Raw genomic sequence first — 24,645 nt, 5'->3', positions numbered from 1 at the left:
TGAGGTTAATAATTTGAAAGTATTAGAAAAAGCATGTTTTATGTTCCACGTGCGAGTAAAGTGAAAACATTATATACGATATGGGGGCAGAATTCAAAATCTGACCCAGTGTCGTAGATGCCAAAGCTTTGGGCACGGCACAAAAAAATGTCATTTGGATTCCAAATGTATGATCTGTGGTGATAAATCGCACACAAAAGATACTCGTCCGGTACAAAAAACTAAAAAATAAGTTTCAAATGCGCTAATTGTAGCGAAAACCATAAATCGAATTTCTGGGCTTGTCCTGTTCGAGAAAAAATTACAAATTCTCGTTCTAGGCAACAAAAACATCAAATTAACAATTTACCTACTTCTTCAGGTACACTTAAAAAAAACACGCCCAAACGTGTTAATCCGCTGCGGCAACATCTATCTACCGGATTATTCTGGCCGTATGCTGTACGGTGCCTAGGGATCCATAAGAGCGGTCGGTTTCTTATAACACGAGGAGAAACAAACAAATTAATCCTTGAAAGAATATCGGGAGAGTCAATATTGTTCGACAACATATCAAAAATGAACATTCTTTGCAAGAAGGTACGACGTGACTCTAGCGTTGGCAAATCTAGTAGCATACATCTATTATTATACGGTGGCAGACGGATAGGGTCGTTCCATGGCAGTTTTCTTAAAGCAAACCGTACAAAGCTTCTTTGAACACGCTCTAATCGATTGCTTTGCACGGCGTTGTACGGCGCCCACACTTGTACAGCGTACACCAAAATGATACGGACCAGTACGCAGTATATAGATTTCAGAGTGTGGAAATTCTCGAAGTCAGCAGTGTTTCGTTTCAAAAAACCCAATGTTGCAAAAACTTTACTAACCATGATCGCATAGTTGTCCCGTTTTCTATAGGATTTCCTATCTTTATGGGAGATCGTAGGCAGTTTAGCCGTTGTCGCTGTGATGTGGTCGGCGAAGCGAAGTTTTCTGTCAAATAACACTCCCAGGTCACGGATAGATTCCACGCACTCGATGACACACGCTTGAAGGGTATATTCGCAGCGCCTTAGAGTTGTCGAGCGCCCGAAGCTTATCACCTTACATTTATCGACGTTGATCTGCATTCCATTCAGCGAGCACCACTCTTCAATATTGACTATATCCTCTTGGAGCACAGCTGAATCGAGTCCCGAAGCAATGGAGCGAAAGATTTTCAGATCATCAGCGTAGAGCAGTTTTCCAGACTTGATGCGGGTGCAGAGATCGTTGATGAATAATATAAAGATAAGTGGCCCTAAGTGACTTCCTTGAGGGACACCGGTTGGTGTTTCAAATACGCTTGAGCATGTGGTGCCGATTCTAACAAAAGCGGATCGTTCAGAAAGGTAAGATTGTAACCAACTGGTTACCCACGGAGGAAATCCTAATCGCTGCAGTTTCATAACCGCAATGTTGTGCGGCACCTTGTCGAATGCTTTGGCGAAATCAAAATATATTGCATCAACCTGCTGGCGCTTCTCGACGGCTCGAACTAGAAAACTTGTGTACGTCAACAAGTTCGAAGTTGTCGAGCGTTTCTTTACAAAGCCGTGCTGACGTTCATCAATTATGTGTGAAGATGCAGCGTACATTGCATTATAAACAAACTTTTCCAGAACTTTGGCCAAACAATTCAGAAGCGAGACCCCCTATAGTTTTCAATATTATGTGTGTTTCCTGCCTTATGGATTATGGAACTATAGCAGCTTCTTTCCACACACTTGGAAAAACATTTTCCGTGATCGAGCGCTTGAAAATAATGCTTGCTGGTACAGAAAGCGCTCGGGCGCAAGCGGGGTGGGAATTTGCTAACAAAATTGTATTGAAATTCAAGTTTAATAATGACTTTAAATAATCGATTAAATTTATTAAATTGGAATGCTCGCTCATTAAAAACGTGCGAAGACGAATTTTTCAACTTCTTGAGGATACATAATATGCATATAGGCGTTGTGACCGAAACTTTTTTTAAATCAAATATTCAATTGAAGAATAACTCTAACTTTGTTAATGATCGTTTTGATCGAATTGTTGAATCCGGCGGAGAAATCGCATTAGCGGTTATTCGCAGGATCAAACATTCTGTTACACTGTCTCTTGACACCAAGGTGATCGAGAGTTTGGGTATCGAAGTTGAAACTGATCTTGGTATCATTTTTATTGCTGCAGCCTATATGCCTTTTCAGTGCACTGACGAGCGAATTAATTTCTTGAAAGGAGACTTAAAAAAACTTACAAGAAATCGGTCGAAATTCTTCATAATTGGTGATTTTAACGCCAAACACCAATCCTGGAATACAGCTAAGACCCGTTTTTATCAGCCCCTTTGGTGTATTTTCGGTTGACAAAATTGGAACAATGACAAAACAATTTCAGTTATTTTCTCTACTAAACCGAAGCTGTTCAAATATATAACATCAATCCATGGACATAGCCTCATAATCCTGACTGGCTGACGAAATCGGGTCGAAAAACTGACAAAATTAGGGGCTGGTGAGAACGATTTTTTATTCTAATGCTCAAAGCAATTCCAACGGTAAACTACTTTTTAATGATTGCTCTGCTGGTTATTATTCAATTTTGTTCCAGAATGGTCCTACGTGCTATTCGTCTGTAAGAAATCTATCAACAATTGATTTGGTTTTGACAGATCAAAGTCACCTTTGTAGCGAATTGATTACACATGCTGACTTTAATTCTGATCACCTTCCAGTAACTTTTTCACTTTCTCACGAATCTGTTTCCAATCCCATTAGCTCAGTGTTCAATTATCACAAAGCGAATTGGGAAAGGTACAAAACTTATATTGAGAATAATTTTAATCATGACCTTGATTTACAAAATGAAGCTGACATTGATACGGCATTACAAAATTTAAGTAATTCTATAGTTGATGCTAGAAATTTATCAGTACCAACAACACAGAAAAAATTTAATACTCCTATTATTGACGACGATCTTCAACTTTTGATTCGCTTGAAGAATGTTCGAAGACGTCAATATCAACGTTCTCGTGATCCTGCTATGAAATGTATCTATCAGGAACTACAAAAAGAAATTAAGCATAGATTCACACTCTTAAGAAATGAAAATTTCGCGAAAGAGGTTGAACAAATCAAGCCAAATTCTAAACCTTTCAGGAAACTTTCTAAGGTTCTTAAGAAACCTCAAAAACCAATTTCAGGTTTAAAGGAAGCCACATATTTCATACAAACGAAGAAAAATCTCGAAAACTTGCTCAGCAGTTTAAGGGCGTACATCATTTTAATATCAATGTGGTAAGTCCTAATGAAAACGAAGCATCACAAAAATATGAAAATGTTTCAAATCAAGTATTGTCTCTAGACGAGATTGTTGAAACAAACTATGATGAGATCATGAAAGAGTAAAAAAATATGAAAGCTCCAGGTTATGATGGAATTTTCAACATTCTTCATAAAAACCTTCTCGAAATCATCATGAGATACTTGGTCAAAATATTCAACAAATGTTTTGAATTAGCATACTTTCCTGAAATTGGAAAAATGCCAAGGTTATTCCTATTCTAAAGCCAGATAAAAACCCAGCAGGAGCATCTAGCTATCGACCAATTAGTTTATTCTCTTCTATTAGTAAATTATTTGAAAAAATCATCCTAACTAGAATGATGTCACATATCAATGAGAATTCTATTTTTCTAACCGAGCAGATTGGATTTCGTATTGGACATTCAACTACTCATCAACTTGTGAGAGTAACTAACACGGTAAAGGCAAATATCTCAGAGGGCTATTCCACTGGAGTTGCACTTCTAGACATCTAAAAAGCTTTCGACAGTGTTTGGCTCAAAGGTTTAATTGCCAAAATGTGGGATTTCAATTTTCCAATTTACGTAATAAAGGTAATTAAAAATTATCTTACTAACCGTACCCTACAGGTTTCTTATCAGAATTGTAAATCTAATAAGCTACCCGTTAAAGCAGGCGTCCCTCAAGGATCAAGCGTTGCACCAATACTTTACAATATTTTTACCTCTGATCTTCCAAATCTACCTACAGGCTGAAAAGTCACTTTTCACTAGCATCTCAGCCACTGGGAGGAGTCTTCGTATTATCTGCAGTCGACTGCAACGAAGCTTGAATATTTTCAATGATTACCTGAAAAAATGGAAAATTTCCACTACTGCGGCAAAACACAACTGATTGTGTTTCCGCATAAGCCAAGAGCTTCTTCTCTTAAACCAAAACATAACCATATTAAATTTAATGGTTTGAATTTAACGTGGTCAGATCAAGTTAAATACTTGGGTTTGATTTACGATAAAAAAAAAAACTGACTTTTAAATGTTTATACCCTCTTATATACAGGAATTCTAGGCTCTGCTTAAAGAACAAACTATTAATTTATAAACAAATATTTAGATCGGCAATGCTATATGCGATGAAAATCTGGGCAAGTTGTTGTGCTACTAGGAAGAAAACGCTTCAAAGGATTCAGGATAAAATTCTGAAAATGATTTTGAAGCGTCCTCCCTGGTTTAGCACAAACGAGTTGCACAGACTCGCAAACATAGAAACATTAGAAATGATGACGAACAGTATTATAAGCAACTACCGACAAAAATCGTTGCAATCACCAATTGCAACGATTAGCTTTCTTTATAGTTTTTAAGTTAGTTTATAAGATTTGTTTAGCTCCTTATTCACATGACAAGTAGGTTTAAAACTTTCTACTGCAAAAATAACCGAATCATGTAAACAATGGGGATGAAAAGTCACCACTTGTGGCTGAACACCCAATATACTAAATTTGAAATGTAATGCAAACAAAATAATGTAATCAAATAAAAAATAATATATAAATAAAAACGGAGTTTCAACAAGGTGTGATCGCACAACCACACTAGCTCAAGCTTTACCTGAAAATATATCGCAACTATTTCAAAACCCAATTCGAAGAATTTTCGAATGCGACCGTACAGATAGACGTGGGAGTGGAGAAATTCGCTCACTCCTCTTCTCGATTCTTTTCCACTTTTTATTTTTAAGATTCTTGTAATTTGTGGAAAAATTAACAAATAAAGTTATTCATCAATTGAAACAAATCAATTTTTCTTCTCTTTAAATGTAAAACTATATAATGCTTTTTTAGCACTTTCAAAGCAAAATTTCAGCTTGAAATGCAAACATTTTGACGTGGGATATTTTGCCAAGATGGGGGACTGCCACGCGAAATGCATGACGCCCCGTCACTTTAAATTGTGTATATTGTGGAGATTGGAAAATTTTTATTGGTGTTCATGTTTCACAATTTAATTATACTTCAAGCATAAGAATAAGGAAACTCACCACTCCTGTTAAATGTGCTTTCCTCGACATCAGTCTTTAAGCATACTGTTGTCCAAACTTTTCATCGAAATCAATTTGCCCGCTAAATACACTTATAGTGAAGGATTGCTTAGTCACGGAGTAGAATAAAAGTTTCCACCATTATCCACGATGCTCTCGAGGGGAGCCGTTTTTCTCTTACATAAATTTGATGACTCGATGTCTTGTTTTTCTTTCCCCATCCATATTTCTATTGTTGTTGTGTGTCAGTTCTTTCGACTCATAAAATTATACCTACATAACAAAGTTTGTCTGATCGGATTTCACGAAAATCTTATCGAAACAGCTGTCGTTGCCAGAGTTCAGATCACACGTGACGTGACACGAGGGCAGCGTGAATTTTCTTTATCGTTCTTCGATTCGAACAAAACAAAAGTTGGTGTTATATAAAAGTTATTGCCATGCTGACTAAAACTTTTTGCGGCCAAAGAAACTTGCAAAGCTGTTATATTTTTAAGCCTTATAGTTCAATTCGTTGGCAATGCAGCGTTCGGTCGGTCACGGCACACAGTTAAATAAAAGCAGAATTATTTTCCTTCTCAAGACGACTTAGTTGCATCATTCCAATAGATGCAAAAAGGGAACGGATTAATGTGGCTCACAATTACCCGGAAAGTCGATTTTCTTTCGGACTGTTTTAGAACGGATTTGAATTCCCAAGCAAGTAGTACAAAATTTGTCAGCTGGTCCTGGTCCATAGTTTGCGGTTGATTTGCTTCTCGGTATCGCTCCTGATTATTGGGAATCGGAGCACCTGCACAAATTGAGTCCGACGTCCTTTGGGAGGAAAATGTGGACAGAAAAAAGGTAAAAGCGAATATGTCCTCATTCAAATGATAAACATGTCGCCTCCACTTCCGGTCGGTTTGCCTGCACGCTCGGTCTGTCGTAGAATGATAAACTTTCCCGTTGTCGTCATCAGTTGGTACCACCTTGCTACCTGCACGGGAGCTTATAGAATTGAAGAGCGGAAAGACGATTTTATCCGCCCATCGTATGGCAATACATAACAGCATCCCGCTCGATGCGGAAGTTCTCAGGAGCTTAAAGAGTAAAGGTGATTCACGTGGATTGCGTGTATCAGATTCATAAAAGAGGATTATGGAGCTCGGATAAAAAAATGTATAATATTATATCATTCAACCCGATTTATGTGGATCTGGAGCACCATACGTAAAGTTGGTATCTTCATGTTCTACCTGCAGAATATGGGTGAGAAAATGTGTATTTATAGCAGGGATGGAACGAGGCCAAACCAGACCTTTCCACACAACGGAAAATCTTTCTTATTGGAGTATATGGATATAAGTATGAAGAGTTACTTTGTTCAAGTGAGACTCTTCCAATTTTTCGAACCTTTTGCTAACATCACGGCGGCAGTCGACTTTTATAACAATAACGATTTCCTTTGTTAGACTTTCGTTTTACCTCGAAAATGGTCCATCGATACGAAGGTATCAGAGGGAAGTTGTGCTCGAAGATGATTTTTTATTGTTATAGTATAGAGAGGATGCGTGGGTGTAGCAAAATAAAGGAATATGCTAGAATCGAATTAAAACTTGTTTGAATTCGTCTAGTGATGCAATGGTGCTTTTTTCATTTATGCTAATACTACGTTCACGCTACGAGTTAAAACATGTTTTAACGCTATCTTGATGATATTTTTCTTGTTGCTAATTATTATAACGTGTTTTAACTCTGTAGTGTGAACATAGTATAACTATGATTCCATGGCTGGTTATGTTCGATATAATTGAGTAATATTCGGGATGACTCAAAATAGCGCTACGACGCCAGACGATCAATTTCAAGACATTATATACTGTGTTAGGTTAGGAGTTTGGACTATCTCATCATAGATTATAATCGTGTTTGTTTTCACGACGATGAGTCATCAACAGAACCGCAGAAAAACATCAATTGAGTCGCTTCCCACCGGAAGAGTCATATAAAGCGATCGGATAGGAAAAGGAACGCCATTTACATCGATAAATTGAAAAATGATGCTAATTGTGCAGTAACCCACACCAGTCGTCAGATTTATCGCTGTGACTATAAAAGTGGCTAACGTCTCTCTACACAAATAATGCCATAACGTCTTCCAGCTTAGAGATGATTCTTAACTTAACCCTCCGGAAGTCGCGCAAATGGCTCACTGAACGAGCAGCCGCAGTTGCTCTAAGACGATTTTGCTAGATTTTCAAAGCAGCGTGCACTCAGTGCACTAGCGCGACTGCCGGAAGATTAAACAAGACGGAAGCAGTCAATTCAGGCGATTCGCATTTAAAACTGCCAAAATATCCTGACTCCTGCGGTAGAAGATAAAGGGTTAAGTTGTCGGGAAACTCTTAGCTTACTCATATGACCCTATTCCATGCTTTTCTAAACTTTCTTCCTTCAACTCCTTGCTCTTCCTTGAGTATTATTGCTCTTATTATTGAGAAATATTTCACACCTTCCAGTCTCTTGCTAATTAAATGTCGTTACAGGATAAAAAAGTAATTAGTATTTGGTAATCGTCAGCAAATCCGTATCTCTGCCTGTCTCAGTGACGAGCAAAAAATGCGGCTACTAAGCATTGCGTATATCCAACCTGAGATACACACAGATACCCCATGACCACGCTTCGATTCCTCAATAGACTGGACTGGACACATTGTCAAAAGCACCTTTAATATCTAGGAATACACCCAAGCTAAATACCTTTCAATGTTGTAAACAACATCGTGAAGCAGTGTTTTTGGATTTCCCACACTGATATGCTTGTTGGATTTTGTGCAGTGAATATTCAACTAAACTAATGTTCCGGATGTGATGATCGATTATTCGTTCTAAAGCTCTAAGAAGAAGAAAAAATAAACTGTTGGGCCTAAAACTCTTGGTTTCTTCATCGCTTGGGCGCTGCCCCACTTTTGGAAATAATTCTAACAGTTATTTCTCTCCATGCTTTCAAAATATACCCGGTGGCAAGACTAGTAAGTTACACGTTTGTGAATATCAAATCTGAATCTCTTTTGCAGTAGCACAGGAAAAATTCCATCTTTTCCTAGTGATTACAATGGAGCAAAAATTGTTAGTGTCCACTTGACCGATTTAGTGATAGCCATGGCCGGCGGATACCGTGGGTAGTATGGGTAGTACCACCCACTCGAGACTAACAGAGAGGGGAAATACCCACTCGAATGTTTGGAACAAACTTAAACCTGAAACTTTTTCACATTTTATTTTTTTAGCTCGAACTATTATTTGATTAACAATTGAAGATATACACGAGAGTAATTGATTTCAACCTCAGAGTAGCAGAGACCGTATCAGGGAGAGTGAGGAGAGGGCAAACAACAAAGTTAGGGAAAAGAAGAAGAACTTGTAGTTTTTGGCAAACGGAAGAAACGGAATACTACAGGACATCATGAACCCGATCGCCGACTGCCCTTCTTGGATCCACTGGGAACTTTTTTGTGACCATATTTCCAGGTAGTTGTTAGCATATCAACCAAATGACGAGAGAACTAAATCTGTATAATTGAGACGGCGATCTGGCGCTAGCGGACTAGGCGCACCACCAGACAATATGTTTTATGTTGCGGTAATCGTCACCATAAGCGCAGAGACCGCTCTCTACGACCCCACTATACCGGAGATGCTACGTATAATGACTGGACATGACCCGAGATATCATCCGAATGAAGTCACGAGCCGTATCCATCCCCTTGAACCAAGGCTTGTTTGCCTTTGGGATTCCTAAACTTCTATTGTTCCACGAAATTTGCCAATTTTCGAGCGTCCTCTGATAAGAAATACTGAAAAGCTCGTTGACGCTACGCGATCTTTAATGAACATCACCTTCTAATGCCAATCTGTTTGAATTTTCTCATTACCATTCTAATCTAAGTGTCCGCCTTCTCATTACCCGGAATGGAGTAATGCATAAAAAATCAAACTAAAGTAATTTGATATGATTTTTCAGATAAAGAACTAAGGAACTCCCATGTTTTCCCCACAAAATTCAAGGAGTGCTTTCAACGCTCCATCGAATCCTTGGAACTGTAACGATGTGGACTGATGGGTAAATATAAAACCATCAGTTTTGTGGGGAGAATGTTTGAGTGTATATGGAATGCTGTTGTCGCCGAAAAAGGATTCATGGTTCCGTGTATTCCGATCAACGGTTTAGTAGAATACACAACGTAGAACCTAGCTACCAGATGAAACATCATTTTTCTCGTTAATCCGTCAACAAACCGGTGCCAATAACCGCGTTTTCAGCATTCAGTAAGTTTTTCATTTTCGTTTCAAACGTTGCATATATTCGGAAAAAAAATCGGGCGATCCGACATTCAATCTGACATTCATTCTGAGTGCTCTCTACCCACCACGAAGTGGGAGACCGTCCACTGCTGTTGGCGCCGGATCTCGTTTCATTTGACCTTTAATCGCTGTGTCGATAATCAAGCCAGTTAAAACCTTGTATGCTTCCACCGGGGGAATTTTTTGATTTGGCTCGATTGTTTCGGATATAGTAGACGTGTAGCTATTCCAATCGATAGGCACACTAATTGAGGTCGAGTACAATGATAAATCGAAAACGTTTAGCCGCGTTATTGGAGTAGTCACGATCATATTGAAATTGTCGCGAACATCATGCAGTAAGATAGATCGGTTATCAATGTGAAGACAACCCTATGGCATACCGTGGGAGTTGAAGTCTTCTTGAACCAGCTGAGGTTCCAATTATAGAGGAAAAATGTCTGCCTTTGATTCGGACTTGACAACCGACAACTCTCAGGCCTTTACGAGGCAGCTTTGGAGAGGAAATGATTTTCTTTTTTTCGCAAATTTATAGGCACATTATAACATTGGGATTGTCAGACTCTCGCTCTTTAGTGGACAAGGGAGCGTAGAAATTAGTCGTTGTTTCTACGTTTTTACATTGGGTAGCTGTATGGCTAAATTGTTCGCAATAACGGCATACCCTGAGACACAAAAAGGCGAACAGGTAGACGAACCCCGTTCAAAGGAACAAAGTTTGGAAGAATAGATTCGGCGAAAAGCTCGTCATGAGACTGATTGAAAATAAGTATAATTCTTATACTCCTCGATTTATGCTGAACGCATTGCTTGCAAACCAGAATTTTCACAGACTGAAGCAAAAGGTTTTGGAAGGAGCCAACCCCATATTTCGCAATTAAGGCCCCTGTCGGAGACAACACCATTAATCTCTACTTCCCAGGCGGGTACGTAGACAAGATACTTCTTCGTACACGGCCGAGTGTTGTTTAGTTAGTTTACGCGATGTATCGATGATGTTAAATGGGTTGTATTCGGTTCGGAAGTAGACCTTCCAGGGCCCTGTGGTATTAGATGAATATAATTTATATCGAAAGGAGATTTACCGGCATTGATACCATCGGATAAATTCCATTGAGCCAGAGGGGCTGTCTGTAGTCGAAGATACCTTCCGATTAGTCAACACTATCATGCGGGCTTCATTACCCACGCAAAGAAATGGTTTTATCGGAGGAAACAGAAAATTAATGCTATGACATTTAAAACAAGAGTAAGCTGTGGAACATTTGTAGTATCAATAATCAATAAACTTATTTCCGTTGAGCCGTCGGTCACACAGCGCGTTAACAAAGGGTATTTCCAAATAGCCACCAGCTATTATGGGGAATTTTTCACTTTCACTTACATTTACAGTTCAGACATGGTGTACTGAATTTTCATCCCCACGAGTAGAAATCACTCCGAATCTTACTACCGATGGGAAAAATTCCATCTTCCCGGGTTTTTATTTTTGGGTTTTAACCAGGTTTTTTCCCAAATCATTTTAACCCGGACGAAATATGGGTTTTTTCGTTTTATCGAATGTATAATGTCCATTTAATTTTTTTATCCTTTCAGCAGTCACGCTAGTGCACTGAGTGCACGCTGCTCTGAAAATCTAGCGAAATCGTCTTAGGGCACCAGCGGCTGCTCATTCAGTGGGATATAAGCGTGACTTCCGGAGGGTTAAAGAATCTTGCATTTACATTTGAAAGACCGAAAATAAAAGTCGTAAGGATAAAACATACTTTGTAGAATCCACTCCAGATATCTTAGCATGTAAAAATCGAATATAAACATCAAGCGTAAAAATCGGACAGAGATCCTTGAGCATGACAATCGCTTAGAATATTCTCACCCGAAAAAGTCGGCAAGGATAAACCTCCAGTATAATTCGCTCAGAGGAAATTCCGTACAACGTTACATTCAAGATTAAAAGTTGGATAAAGAAAAGTCCTTTGCAAGAACCGGATATACTTTTTTACGGTTTTTATTCTGTAGGACATAATCGAAAAGCTCCTGTCCAATTTTGAAACTTGAAGTTTAAATTCAATTTTCACATTCTAATATATTTAATACGGGTGTTACGAAGCATTTTCTGTTCCTGCGACTTTAATTTCGGTCCATTCCATATTCCAACTGGTTTCATATAATACTGGGAACAATAGTCATTGTTACTCTGACAAGTGAAAATTAGAATAATCGTGTGATGCCCAAACTACTTTTATTCTGCTTGTTACTCATTTTAGGGGTTGCTATACTTTTAGCGAAATGAGGTAGGTATTCACACAAAATTTAGAAAATACCTATTTAGTTCGGTGAAAAGTGAGTCATATGCAGAATGCGAGTGGCCTTGACATTCGTCATTAGTATGAACCGTAATCAGAACTCTCACAAATCACAATCCGAATTTTTTCGTTATCAGCTACATCAGCAACAGTAGAAAAAATGTTTAGTTCGTTTAGGTGGATTCACAGTAAGAAGCACAATCGACTTAGCCCAAACATTGAAAAGTTTTATCACTTATTTAACCACAATATTTGTGAAAAATGTTGGATCCCCGCTATAACAACGATTCATTCGAGGAAAACCATTCAGAATTCATATACATGCAAAACTTTATGACAATAATGTTCATAAATGAAATAAAAATGTTTGGATAACAATACATTAATGTTCAATTACCAAAATATCAAAAGATGCAAAAAACCCAATGTTTCCGCGAAAAAAACGTTTTAACCGGGAAAAAACCTTGGGTTTTTCCCCAAAATTATAAAAACCCGATTTGGTACATCATTGCCCACGAGTGCGAATCACCAGAATAAGATCTGTGGACATTCCGGATTCCGGATCAATACAAGCACGTGTGCGTCGAAGAAACAATTAAGAACATGTTTTTGTTCATCACATAAAAACCATCTTTGGTTTTTAAGAAGTTTAGCTGAAAATCTTTTGCTTTTGAGAAAATTTCATTTAACTTGCTAGCTTCATTCAGACTAGAAACATTAGTGCATAGGTTGTGCCAGACAGTCCGTGCTACAGACGTAAAACATTTCTTATATGCACTACGAGTTGACCTGAAAGCTCTCGAGTCATCACGCTGACGCCGGTTCCAAGGTCTTCTCATATCCTTCTTCATACTTTCATGCTCAGCCTTGCACCAAGGGGTTCCCCTAGTCGATTTAACAGTACGAAATGGACAAGATTTTTCATCATCCACGTCATCCAAATCGTCTAGTTGATTAATTGTTGGAAAATATCCATGAAATTTAGTCGTCAAGTTTTCCAAAAAGAGGTCCACGTTTGTAGATTTAGGATTACGGTATGTTACCAAAAGTTGGCCGGTTTCCCACATTCAAAATATAGAGATTTGTACTACTTATGTACTCCATCAGTTTAGAGCCTCTCATATTGCTGTATGAGCTGCTCCAAGTAATGTGCTGAGCATTTGCATCACTGCCGATAATGAGCGGAAGTCCATTTCTGCTACAATATGATACAACGCTTTTGAAATCGTTTAAAAAATTTAAATCTTCGACATCGGCTGGTCCAGATAGGATTCCTGCCATTGATTTAAAAAGATATGTGAGTGCCCTTTCCGCTGATTTTTAATCTATCGTTGTCACAAGGGACGTTTCCTCTGTGTTGGAAAAAAATCGGTTATGTTTCCTATCTTTAAAAAGATGATAAGCAGGACATAGCGAATTATCGGGGCATAACCTCTTTCTGTGCGGAGTCCAATTTGTTTGAAATTCTAGTAAGCAATGTATTGTTCCGGGAAGCCAAAACATATGTATCGACAGATCAACACGGGTTCTTCCCAGGTAGATCCACATCCACGAATTTAGCACAATACACTTCACATTGTATTTAAAGTATTGAAATCGGAGCACAAGTGGACACTATTTGTACAGATCTCAAAGCAGCGTTCGATCGTGTTGACCACTCGCTCCTACTGGCGAAGATGGAAAGATTGGGTGCCTCACTCAACTTCACTAAATTGCTTAAATCATACCTTGTAGACCGTACCTTATCTGTCAAACTAGGAAATGTCGAGTCACATACTATCATCAATTTATCAGGTGTGCCCCAGGGTAGTAATCTTGGACCCTTGCTATTCTCCTTGTTCTTCAATGACGTTTGTAATGTCCTTCCACCACGATGCAAACTTATCTATGGAGATGACCTTAAACTGTTTCTTATTGTGCGATCTGAATTGGACTGCATTGAACTACAGCGACAACTAGATGAGTTTTGTAACTGGTGTACTCGAAATCGGTTGACTATCAGTGTAATCAAATACTCCGTAATTTCTTTCACGCACAGAAAAAACCCAATTTTGTGGTTATACTATCTCAGAGAAACTACTGGATAGAATGTCAGTTGTCGGGGACCTTGGTGTACAGCTGGATTCTAAATTGACGTTTAGAGATCACTATTCCCACATTATTGCGAAAGCCAACCGGAACCTTGGTTTTATCATTAGAATCATAGGGTTAGAGATTTTTTCAAAAAGGGATTTATCTAACCCGAAAAGAGGCGAATAACCCAAAAGTTAAAAACTCTATAATCAAAATTAAAAAAAAAATTTAAAAGTTCACCTTTGTAAGCTCAGAATTGTGATATTTTACCTAAAGCAAACAACTGACGTTACTAACGTGTTTACATGCCCGCTCACAAAGGTGAGATCAATGGTATAGTTATCGATTCTAATATGGTATGCGTGGATATACTGAAGGACGGGATAGTCTGTTTCAAGGATCCCTTGCTTCAATGAGCGAAAATTTCAATTTTCATGGTTATGCATGGGATTATCCTCTAGATGCTAAATGATCTAGCTTACTCCACGATCTTTGCTACAGCTTTTAAAAGGTGACCTGCTTTACTGCCCATGACCACATTTCCGTTCCCCTTATTTCTATGCAACCGAAAAAACTTGCTGAAAAATTAATAATTTTCGCTATTTTTGCTGGAATTTGAAGTTTTTTCCGCAGGGTTGTTAATACGATACATTTTTCACAATAATTTATTGGCGCTACTCGTTAACGATAATGTATCGTCATAGGAAACTCCGTTAACGATAATGTATCGTCGCCTTCATCGTCAGGTCATCGGTTATCGCGATACATTTTGCGTTACTTTCCCGTTTATTGGAGTTGAAGTTGATGCGGTTAACTTTCAATTGTTTAGAAATAAATACCTATTAAAGGACATGTTGTTGGGAGTTGAAGAACAATAGTTTTGGATATTTTCTATGCACAGCGGGGTCCGACGATGCGTCAAAATGAAATTTTTCAACTTTTCGGGAAAACGTATTATATTTAAGGGGAAAGTTGAAAATCGATAATTTCAGACAATACGCAGAAGAGTCCGATGATGTGTCAAAATGGAATTTTTTCAACTTTTCGAGTAAGTTGGTGCACAGAAGAGTCCCAGGTGCACAGTGTTTCCAAGCGGCAAAAAGGTGATCAAAATTGTTTTGACCATGAAGAAAACAAATTTTGAGCTATTGTGTAATTAGTAATTTTAGCACGCAAAAACATATATTGAAAAAACTACTAAATCACTATTATTAGGCCATTCACAAATTACACTACACATTTAAGTGGTGTGGTGATTAACAGATTTTATTATAATTGTAATTTAAACTAGAAGCCGTTTTGGATTTTAAAAAGGAGAATATACATATTTCCAATGTTTGATTTCCCTTTCTAGTTGGGAAGCTTTTAGCCCCCTCCTCCGTTTCTTCTCTCCATTATGGAATAAGATGCTTCATGCTTCCTTCTTTTACCATTAAATATATAGGGTAATTTATGAACGGCCTTATAATAGAGTTTTAGTCGTTTTTTGAGTACAGTGAAGACCCGTTTTTATCAGCCCCTTGGCGAATTTTAGGATGATAAAACTATGACATTGACAAAATCTAGTTCTGAAGAGAAGAAGTCGAAACGCAACCACCTGGACTAACACAACATAACATATTTTTATTTCTTTTTAATAAACCGCAGCGGTTAAAATATTCTTCTTTAGTCCCTTGACAAAGCCTCATACCCCGTTCTGATCATTTAGTAAAAATTCCCTTAAGGAGGTCTTACAGTACAGTATTATAATTTTTGTATATATTGCATCTCTAAGATAAGAAAAATATGCTAAAGAAGGAATTTACTCGAATTTGACTTGAACGTAGGCTAGAGCCCACCAAACGATGTTGATAGTGTTTTTTACAGATTCGTATTGGTATTCGTCTGCGGACATTTGTGGCTTCCATACCAAAATATTGCTTATTGGACACTAAACATTCGATTACTTCTAAGTTGTACACACTAAGCCAGCCAAAAGTTGTTCAGTAATTTCTTTCGACGACTTGAACAGTAAAGTGATATTTTTACAGAGCTGTCAGCAAATTGTTTAAAAAATTGCGGTAAAGTTTTCATTTTTTAGCGATTTTCAGTAATTTTTCGAATAGTTCGCTGAAATCCGTAATATTTTTCACTGAATTTATCAGCACTTCTGTTTTTTCGGCACATAAACATTATCCAGTAAAATACTGACTGATTGTTCGGCAAAATTGTATCAACATTACCGAACCACGTCAAAAACTTACAAAACAGGTACAGCAAATCATCTGTCAAGTCGCCATTTTCAGAGGAAACTGCTGACTGACCAGTATTTTTGACGTTTGGAGAGTACGGATTGCGGAGAGTTCGGTAACCGAATTGTTTTACTGAATTGATTACCGAACGGTTTGCTGTTCAAAACCCCAGCAAAATTTTACTGTACCCAGTAATTCAAATTAAGTGTGTAAGAGATACAAATCAACTTAAATAACAAAAAAATCTGTATTTTCTTATGCTGAACAAAATCTTGGAACATTTTGAAATTCTACAAAATTACCAGGAAAAGTATTTTGAAAAAAACAATTTTCAGGAGTATATCAAAGAAATCTCCGCAAATGTAAATTAAAATCGACAGATAGACACATAGTCTCTCCAGCGAAGCTAATACTTAAGATATTCTCAACAACTTTGCCAAAAAAAGTTTTTTATTTTCATAAATGACCAAAAACAAAAACTTGCTTCTCAGCTTTAGAGGGATCAATCACCCAACTAATACTTTTTAAACGCAAAAAAATTAAATAAACTTCCCTGAAGACACTATAGCTAAAAAATGTTTTTCGTGGTTCAAAAAATTTCTTTCACCTTTTTGCCACTTTGGAAACACTGTGGATTCTCCAGTGAATTGAAAATATCCAAAACTATCGATTTTCAACTACCAACAACCTGCCCTTCAATATAAAAAGTTCGCGAAAAGTTTAAAAAAAAATCTATTTTGACGCGCCGACGGTACATTGAAAATGCCCAAAACTATTGATTTTCACTTACTAATAACTTCCTCAATATAATAAACTTTCCCCAAAAGTTGTAAAAATCCATTTTGACACATCATCGAACCCTCTATGTATTGAAAATGTCCAAAACTATTGATTTTCAACTGCCAACAACATGTCCTTCAATAGTTATTTATTTCTAAACAATTGAAAGTTAACCGCATCAACTTCAACTCCAATAAACGGGAAAGTAACGCAAAATGTATCGCGATAACCACCGATGAATTATCGACGATGACGATGAATCCGATGATACATTATCGTTAACGGAGTTTCCGATGACGTTGTCGGGTGGTTAACGTTGCCGACGATGACGATTAATTATCTATTAACAACCCTGTTCTGGCGCCTTTAGTAGAGTCTCAATTATGCGCCTCTTCGCTGTCTACTTTGGCTTTCTTGTTCAGTTCGACTTTCAAACAATAATTCTGTGCGTACCTGGAAATGATACTCCTATCCTGGCTTATTTTATGACGCACGCTACGGCTCCGATGACACATACACTCAGGCAAAAAATACAGCGAATTTCCTAGGAATATCGTATAATTTTAGCCACAAGTAGCACGTATGTAAATCATAAGATTATCTTATGGAACGGCATTTATTTTTTAAAATCGGTTTGCTATGATTTCGTGTTCCATAAGGTATCTTTGAATTATCATAAGACAATATTATACATTTATCTTATGTTTATGAGAATCATAAGATGCTCGTATGAAATTCGTACGACTGGCATATGCAATAACTTATAAAATATTAAGGTAATCATAAAAGTCGTATGTTTTTCATATTAATCTTATGAAAACATAGTTTTGTTACTTTTATATTCATCATAAGGTAAATCTTATGAATTTCGCTATACGTTTTGCCTTAGTGTAGTGGAGTCGTGAATACACACAAAAAGTATGCCTCGATAGAGAATCATTTGCTATTCTTCTTATGTGCACACTAAGCCAGCCAAAAGTTGTTCAGTAATTTTTTTCGACGACTTGCACAGTAAAGTGATATTTTTACGGAGCTGTCTGCAAATTGTTTGAAAAATTGCGGAAAAGTTTTCATTTTTTAGCGATTTTCAGTAATTTTTCGAATAATTTGCTGAAACTCGCAATATATTCCACTGAATTTATCAGCACTTCTATTGTTTTCGGTACATAAACATTATTCAGTAAAATTTCGACAGATTGTTCGGCAAAATTATACCAACATTACCGAACCTCGTCAAAAATTTACAGAACAGGTACAGCAAATCATCTGTCAAGTCGCCATTTTCAGAGGAAACTGCTGACTGACCAGTATTTTTTGACGTTTAGATGGAACGGATTGCGGAGAGTTCGGTAACCGAATTGTTTTACTGAATTGATTACCGAACGGTTTGCTGTTCAAAACCCCAGTAAAATTTTACTGTACCCAGTAATTCAAATTAAGTGTGTGAATCAAATTTTATTTTCTTTCTCCGACCACCGGTGCATCATATGTTAAAGCCACCCTGGACGGCGCCAACGGTTGGGTGGTAAGCGTGACCGCCACTCACCCCAGTTGGTCTGGGTTCAATCCCATCGAGGTCGTTGAGATTTTTTTGAGGTCCCCGGTCCATGAGTTGGTGGGTCGATATCTAGTCCAGATAGTGGAAGTCGTCACCTCTCTGGCGTTGGTGTTTGGCGTTGTAGCGGAAAGAAGCCGACGGAAAACAACCAGAACTAAGAAGAAGAAGAAAGCCACACTGATTTCAAGAAATCGGTCAAATCAATTAGATAGTAAATCGTACCATGTTATCATGTTAGCTCCATACGTGCCCTTCCGCAGTTCCCACAATTTTGAGTAAGGTCACGAAATATTGCCCCGATAATGACACATAAAAATTTACGATAACGAAACTGATCGCCATTTTCACTAGTCACACCCACAATCACTCTCTCTCTCTCTCTCTCTCTCTCTCTCTATCTCACACATACACACATAGACGGATCAGACGATTCCATCGATGTCCGCGAGGTCACACCAAGTTGAACAACGTAAAAAGCTAGTATCAACGTGGTTGAGTTTCGCGCCGAACGGAAGTGTGCTGGGTTGCTACCTAAAATATAGAAGGCGATAATAACAAATAGCCACCCTCCTTGATTGGTTCGCCACCGCATCCAAATGAGGAAGGGAGGGTGGCCTGGACGGATGCTACGGAGGTTATTCAAGTCGATTTTTCCCTCGCTTGTCCGTTCCGGGAACGATAAAAAATTGTTCTTCAGTGTGGTTATTGGAGCATCGATTGAGGGGCTGGCACGATGATACCCCGAATAAAAAAATGTGCCGCGTGAAAATTCAAAGATATGTAGCGTTGTAATCTGTTATTTGAATAGAATGGTTTTCATTCGAAAAGTTTAAGCGAAAATTTTCTGGAATAATCTTGCAGTTTTGCTTGTTACACAGAATAGGTTTCACTGACATTCACATTCACGCTACCTAACTGCCGATTGAATAACGGCAATTTCAATTTCAACCAACTCCTATCAGCGAAATACAAAAGATTAGTGTTAGTTGGTCGGTAGTGTTGTTCGTATGATATCCATCCTGTTCTTAATGAGCTTGAGTTCTAGTTTTTCGACCAGTACATTTTCAATGTTCAGTCTCACCTGAGTACTAGGGCTCTAAACATTCCGCAATTTTCCATACTTTGTTATCTCTAGCCAATATAATATATCTAAAACCAACGATACTTCGAATCTTTTGAAATAATGGATGATTTGTGTTTTAGTGATCGGTAAATGGGATGTGCACTGTATTGTACTGCTACAATCGCAAGGTATCATAGAAAGAATAAACAAAAGTTGCTCCATTTCGAAATATTGGACGTTTTCCACTTTTCATTATATGCTATCGATAAAAAATGAAATAAATATGTACCAAAAACTTAGCTCAGCGGCAATATCAACATTCAACTACCAAAGTTGCTTATTGTTTTTTTTTCGTTCGTTATACAATCAAATGCTGCCACTTATTCTATTCGGCTTCCACCAGAAAAGCTACTCCAGTGAATGGTTCCTCCTCTCCGTGCTGGACTCTACCGCGGGCAACGATTAATGTTCTTGACATTTTTATCGAGAGTCATTATTGGCTTTGTGGTTTATTGAGACATTCTGCGTAAGGGGAATAGTATCGCAATGTCACGACCACGAAAGCTTTTTGTTTTTTTCTACATTAACCGACTTCGGCTAGGCCACCTTCGTTGACTTGTACGTGACGAGATTGATATACATTTTTTGCCATTCTTCGGCGACGAAGTTCACGAAAGTGAATGAAAAGCAGATTAATGAGCAACATTTCAGCGTTTAATGTCGACCATTTTGATTGTAATCTACCTAATGACTTTTTCTCGTTCGTTTTTTTGCTACTTATCAGTGCCGATGAAAGTGAAAAAGACCGATCTTCCGGTGCTGCCCCAAGACCCCGAAGTACTGCCGGCGCTAGACGATACCGAAACCGACAATTCCGAAGATGACGACGATGAAGATGACATCGATGATGACGAGGATGAAGACATGATGGGTGACGAACCCATCGAGAACGATGACGATGAATATGATTCCGAGGAGGACTTCGATGCCGATAAAGAGCCAGACACTGGATCAGCGGTGTGGGACTCATTCAGTACTCCGCTGTCTCTAATGGGCAAAGACAGGAAGGATAGCTACACCACCACCCCGTCCAGTACTACTGAAAAATCGACAGAACTACCAACCACTCCAATTACCGCCATCCCGACACCCGATCCATACTTTACGCACTTTGACCCACGCTATGAGCACCAAAGCTTCAAGGTTTGTAGGATAATTTCGGTATGATTTATACTGTTCGTAGAGTTTGCACACTGAATTCCAGGAAGCTCAACAGCGACTCGAAGAAAGCCATCGCGAGAAAGTCACTCGAGTGATGAAGGACTGGTCCGATTTGGAGGAAAAATACCAGGACATGCGTCTCGCTGATCCGAAATCCGCTCAAACGTTCAAACAGCGTATGACGGCTCGGTTCCAGGTAAATGTTGTGTTTCCGTTCAGTGCAAAATCATGTCATAGATTTTCTAAATTTCAAGTAGTTGAAATTTTTTAAAGTAGTTGGTTGCACTAGTTTTACACCATCGTAGCGAATGGAATGACGCAATAGTAGTTTGAAAACATTGACATGAGTTTAAACACTTGCATTAAACAACCGAATGTATTCGTAACATTCTAGACTTCTGTGCAGGCACTTGAAGAGGAGGGTAACTCTGAGAAACACCAACTGGCAGCGATGCATCAGCAGCGCGTGTTAGCCCACATCAACCAACGTAAGCGCGAAGCAATGACTTGTTACACCCAGGCACTAACCGAACAGCCACCAAATGTAATAGCTTCTATAAAACATCCAACCGCTTCCATGTAAATAATATATCTTATATATCCCTAGTCTCACCGTGTTGAAAAATGTCTGCAAAAGCTGCTCCGAGCGTTGCACAAGGATCGTGCCCACGCGCTTTCTCACTATCGTCATCTGCTAGGATCAGGAGGTACAGGAGGACTGGAGGCAGCTGCCTCCGAAAGACCACGCACCCTTGAGCGACTGGTTGACATTGATCGTGCTGTTAATCAATCTATGGCCATGCTTAAACGCTACCCAGAACTCTCGACAAAACTGTCTCAGTTGATGGATGATTACATTCAGGCTCTTCGTTCGAAGGATGAGACACCTGGATCAATGCTCGCTATGACGGAGGATGCCGAAGCAACCATCCTGGACAAATACCGCATGGAAATTGAACGCAAGGTTAGCGAGAAAGAACGACAACGTCTAGCTGAGAAACAACGTAAGGAACAACGTGCCCAAGAGCGAGAGAAAATTCGCGAAGAAAAACTACGCTTGGAAGCTAAAAAAATGGAAGCTGCATACAAACAGCAACAACTTCAACAGCAACAGCAACAACAACAGCAGCAACAACAACAACAACAGCAACAACAACAGCAGCAGCAACAACAAGTGCAACAACAACAGGAACAAGTCTTGCAGCAACAGCAGCAACAACAACAGCAGACGCAGACACAACTACCAGTATCAGAACAACCGTTAACTCAAAAGCAACCTGAACTGGAAACTCAAAGAGATCTCGAAACAACGCGTGATTACACTGAGGAAGTTACAATTACGTAAGTCCAAGGCCGGTTCTGAGTTCTGCATAATTCTTGTTTTAATCTTACTTTTTTTTACGTGAATTTACAGAAACAGCCCACAACCCACAGCCTTGCCTACCGTCGACGATGAAGCTGTGCAGCGTGCTGTTGAGGAGGTAGCCGCTGCTGTTGCCCATCAGGAAGCAGAACCGAAAATGCAACATGTGCTCGCTCATGACATAGGACATGGTGAACCTGTAAGTATCCTACGAAGTGGCATGCTTAGGTAGAATGAAACAATATTTTACAACAAAAGATTTCTGTGCTACTATCTACTGGCGACCACTAGAGGGTTCCCAAAGTGATAATCTCCGAGATATGGTTTGCGGTGTTACCTGCCATTCAAAAACTATGAAACCGATTTCTTTCAAACTTTGCATACACATTCTTTATAAAAAATACCTAACCCCTACGTTGAATTTTTGAGATAAATTTAAGGTTTTTTACTCATTTTAAAAAATAATTTCCATTTTTCACGAAAAATTCCGCCTTTTTATGAGTAGACACCTTCTTAAATGAAAAATTATCTCAAAAACTCAACGTAGGGGTTAGGTATCTTTACCATAGAATGTGTATGCAAAGTTTGAAAGACATCGGTTTTGTAGTTTCTGAATGGCAGGTAACACCGCAAATCATGGTTTTTTCCAGAGACGATCTACAAAAAGCTTCGTCACCGAGACGCTTGTCGACATTTTTGCATAAAAAAATTCAGCATGTTATTGAAATGATACACTAAAATGTCTAAAAGTTTTGATCCAATTCGCTTCATGCAAAGTTCTAAAAAATTCGTAGAAAAATGTGTTTTTTGCCTTTCTCATATAGAAAGGATATGCAATCACTCTGAAAACCGACTTATTAACCGTAGCCTGGAGGGCCGAGACTCATACACCATTCGACTAAGTTCGTCGAAATTGACAAATGTCTGTATGTGTGTATGTGTATGTGTGTGTTTTCAAAACTAAAACTCACTCACTTTTCTCAGAGATGGCTGAACCGAATCGCTCAAACTTGATTTCGCTCCCATAAGCTGCTATTGATTTTTTTGTCGATCGGTCTTCCGGTTCTGGAGTTACGGGTTGAAAAGTGCGGTCACCCAGCAAATTCCCATATAATAAACACCATGATGTCCAAATGGTGTAATACATATTAAAAAGGATGCAACATAACTCGGATTTGCGGGTCTAGGTCACTAATAATCATTCTAAGCAGCTTTGACCACATTGGCCACCTATGACGGTTCTTGATGCCCCCGGGTACTTTCCAAGTTCGTAAGTTAAGGTGAATATATGTAAAAGCCACGTTGCTAGGTACCGGCTCGCTTATTTACATTGAGAAAAACTGAAATCTGAAGTGAAAATTCAAACGCACAAATGAGAGTTTCCAAACATTTTCCTTTGGTCATCTGCACATTGGCAGAAAATTTGAAGTTTTGTTAGTAAACGATTAAAGTTTCGCGAGTGTTTTTGCAGTGGTGTGAGAATAAAGTGCATTTGAAAAAGTGCAATGAAAACGAGAAGAAGAAAAATAAGAGTGTTTCGAAAAGAAACCCCAAGTGAAGAGGGGTGATATTTTCGCACAAAATAAGAGCTACAGATGGCATTTCGTCATAAACTCGGATTGATTGTATAGGAAGATGTTATAGCTTCCTTAAGTAGCAGTTTCGTGGCACACCAGCAAGGTTAGTGTGTTGAAAAACGTATTTTTATATTTGCTCATGTCAGATACATGGTTAGGCAGAGGAGAGGGGTGTGGCGTAGCAACTATGTTGTGGCTCGCATGTATAATGTCCTTAATGTCACACCTTTTCTCAGGGAATTTTTGATCGCATTTTATAAACTTAGTTTCAAATGAAAGATACAATCCCGTGGACTATCATTGAATTTCATTCATATCTGACATTTGGTTCCGGAGTTACAGGTTGGTTATTGCGACCACATAGGAATTTCCCATATAAACCGATACAATCGTAATACTTCAAAGGTTAAAAATCCATTTCTATTTGCAAGTCTAGATCACATCATTTCGTTTTGCAAGTCTAGATGACTGATGGCCAATCAAAGATTCTTTGGATATAATGTACACTATCGACAGTTCCGGAATTTTTGGGTTCTGGACGTATTCCAAAATTAGTCACATCAATTACTGGGTTATGACTGAACTGATTTTCATAAACCAAATCTCAAATGGAGGGTATAATATGCGGTTGGGTGTTGCATACTCCATCAGCCCCCACTCAACTTCCCCTCACACCATCTCTTTCTACATCACATCACCCCTCCCTTCCCTTTAGCCTATATTCTCTTTATCCGCCATATACATTTTTAGAGAATTTCGTCCAATAGCCATA

General features: G+C 38.5%; 1 protein-coding gene across 9 annotated transcripts in view; it reads left to right on the top strand.

Moving 5' to 3' along the window:
* Positions 1-24,645, top strand: part of LOC131683573 (amyloid-beta-like protein) — a 268,575-nt gene that overhangs the window by 226,259 nt on the left and 17,671 nt on the right. For 7 of the 9 annotated variants that reach the window (XM_058965655.1, XM_058965656.1, XM_058965653.1 and 4 more), the window contains 5 exons: positions 20,497-20,915; positions 20,956-21,129; positions 21,328-21,477; positions 21,541-22,274; positions 22,348-22,495. In XM_058965655.1, coding sequence (XP_058821638.1) covers positions 20,497-20,915; positions 20,956-21,129; positions 21,328-21,477; positions 21,541-22,274; positions 22,348-22,495 — 1,625 coding nt within the window. The remainder of the gene's footprint in view (positions 1-20,496; positions 20,916-20,955; positions 21,130-21,327; positions 21,478-21,540; positions 22,275-22,347; positions 22,496-24,645) is intronic. The other 2 variants (XM_058965660.1, XM_058965661.1) reach the window with 2 other exon arrangements.

This window comes from Topomyia yanbarensis, chromosome 2 (genome assembly GCF_030247195.1).
Source record: "Topomyia yanbarensis strain Yona2022 chromosome 2, ASM3024719v1, whole genome shotgun sequence".
Lineage (NCBI taxonomy): Eukaryota > Metazoa > Arthropoda > Insecta > Diptera > Culicidae > Topomyia > Topomyia yanbarensis.
Note: the sequence above shows the minus strand (reverse complement) of the source record. Positions and strands in the feature narration are given on the sequence as shown.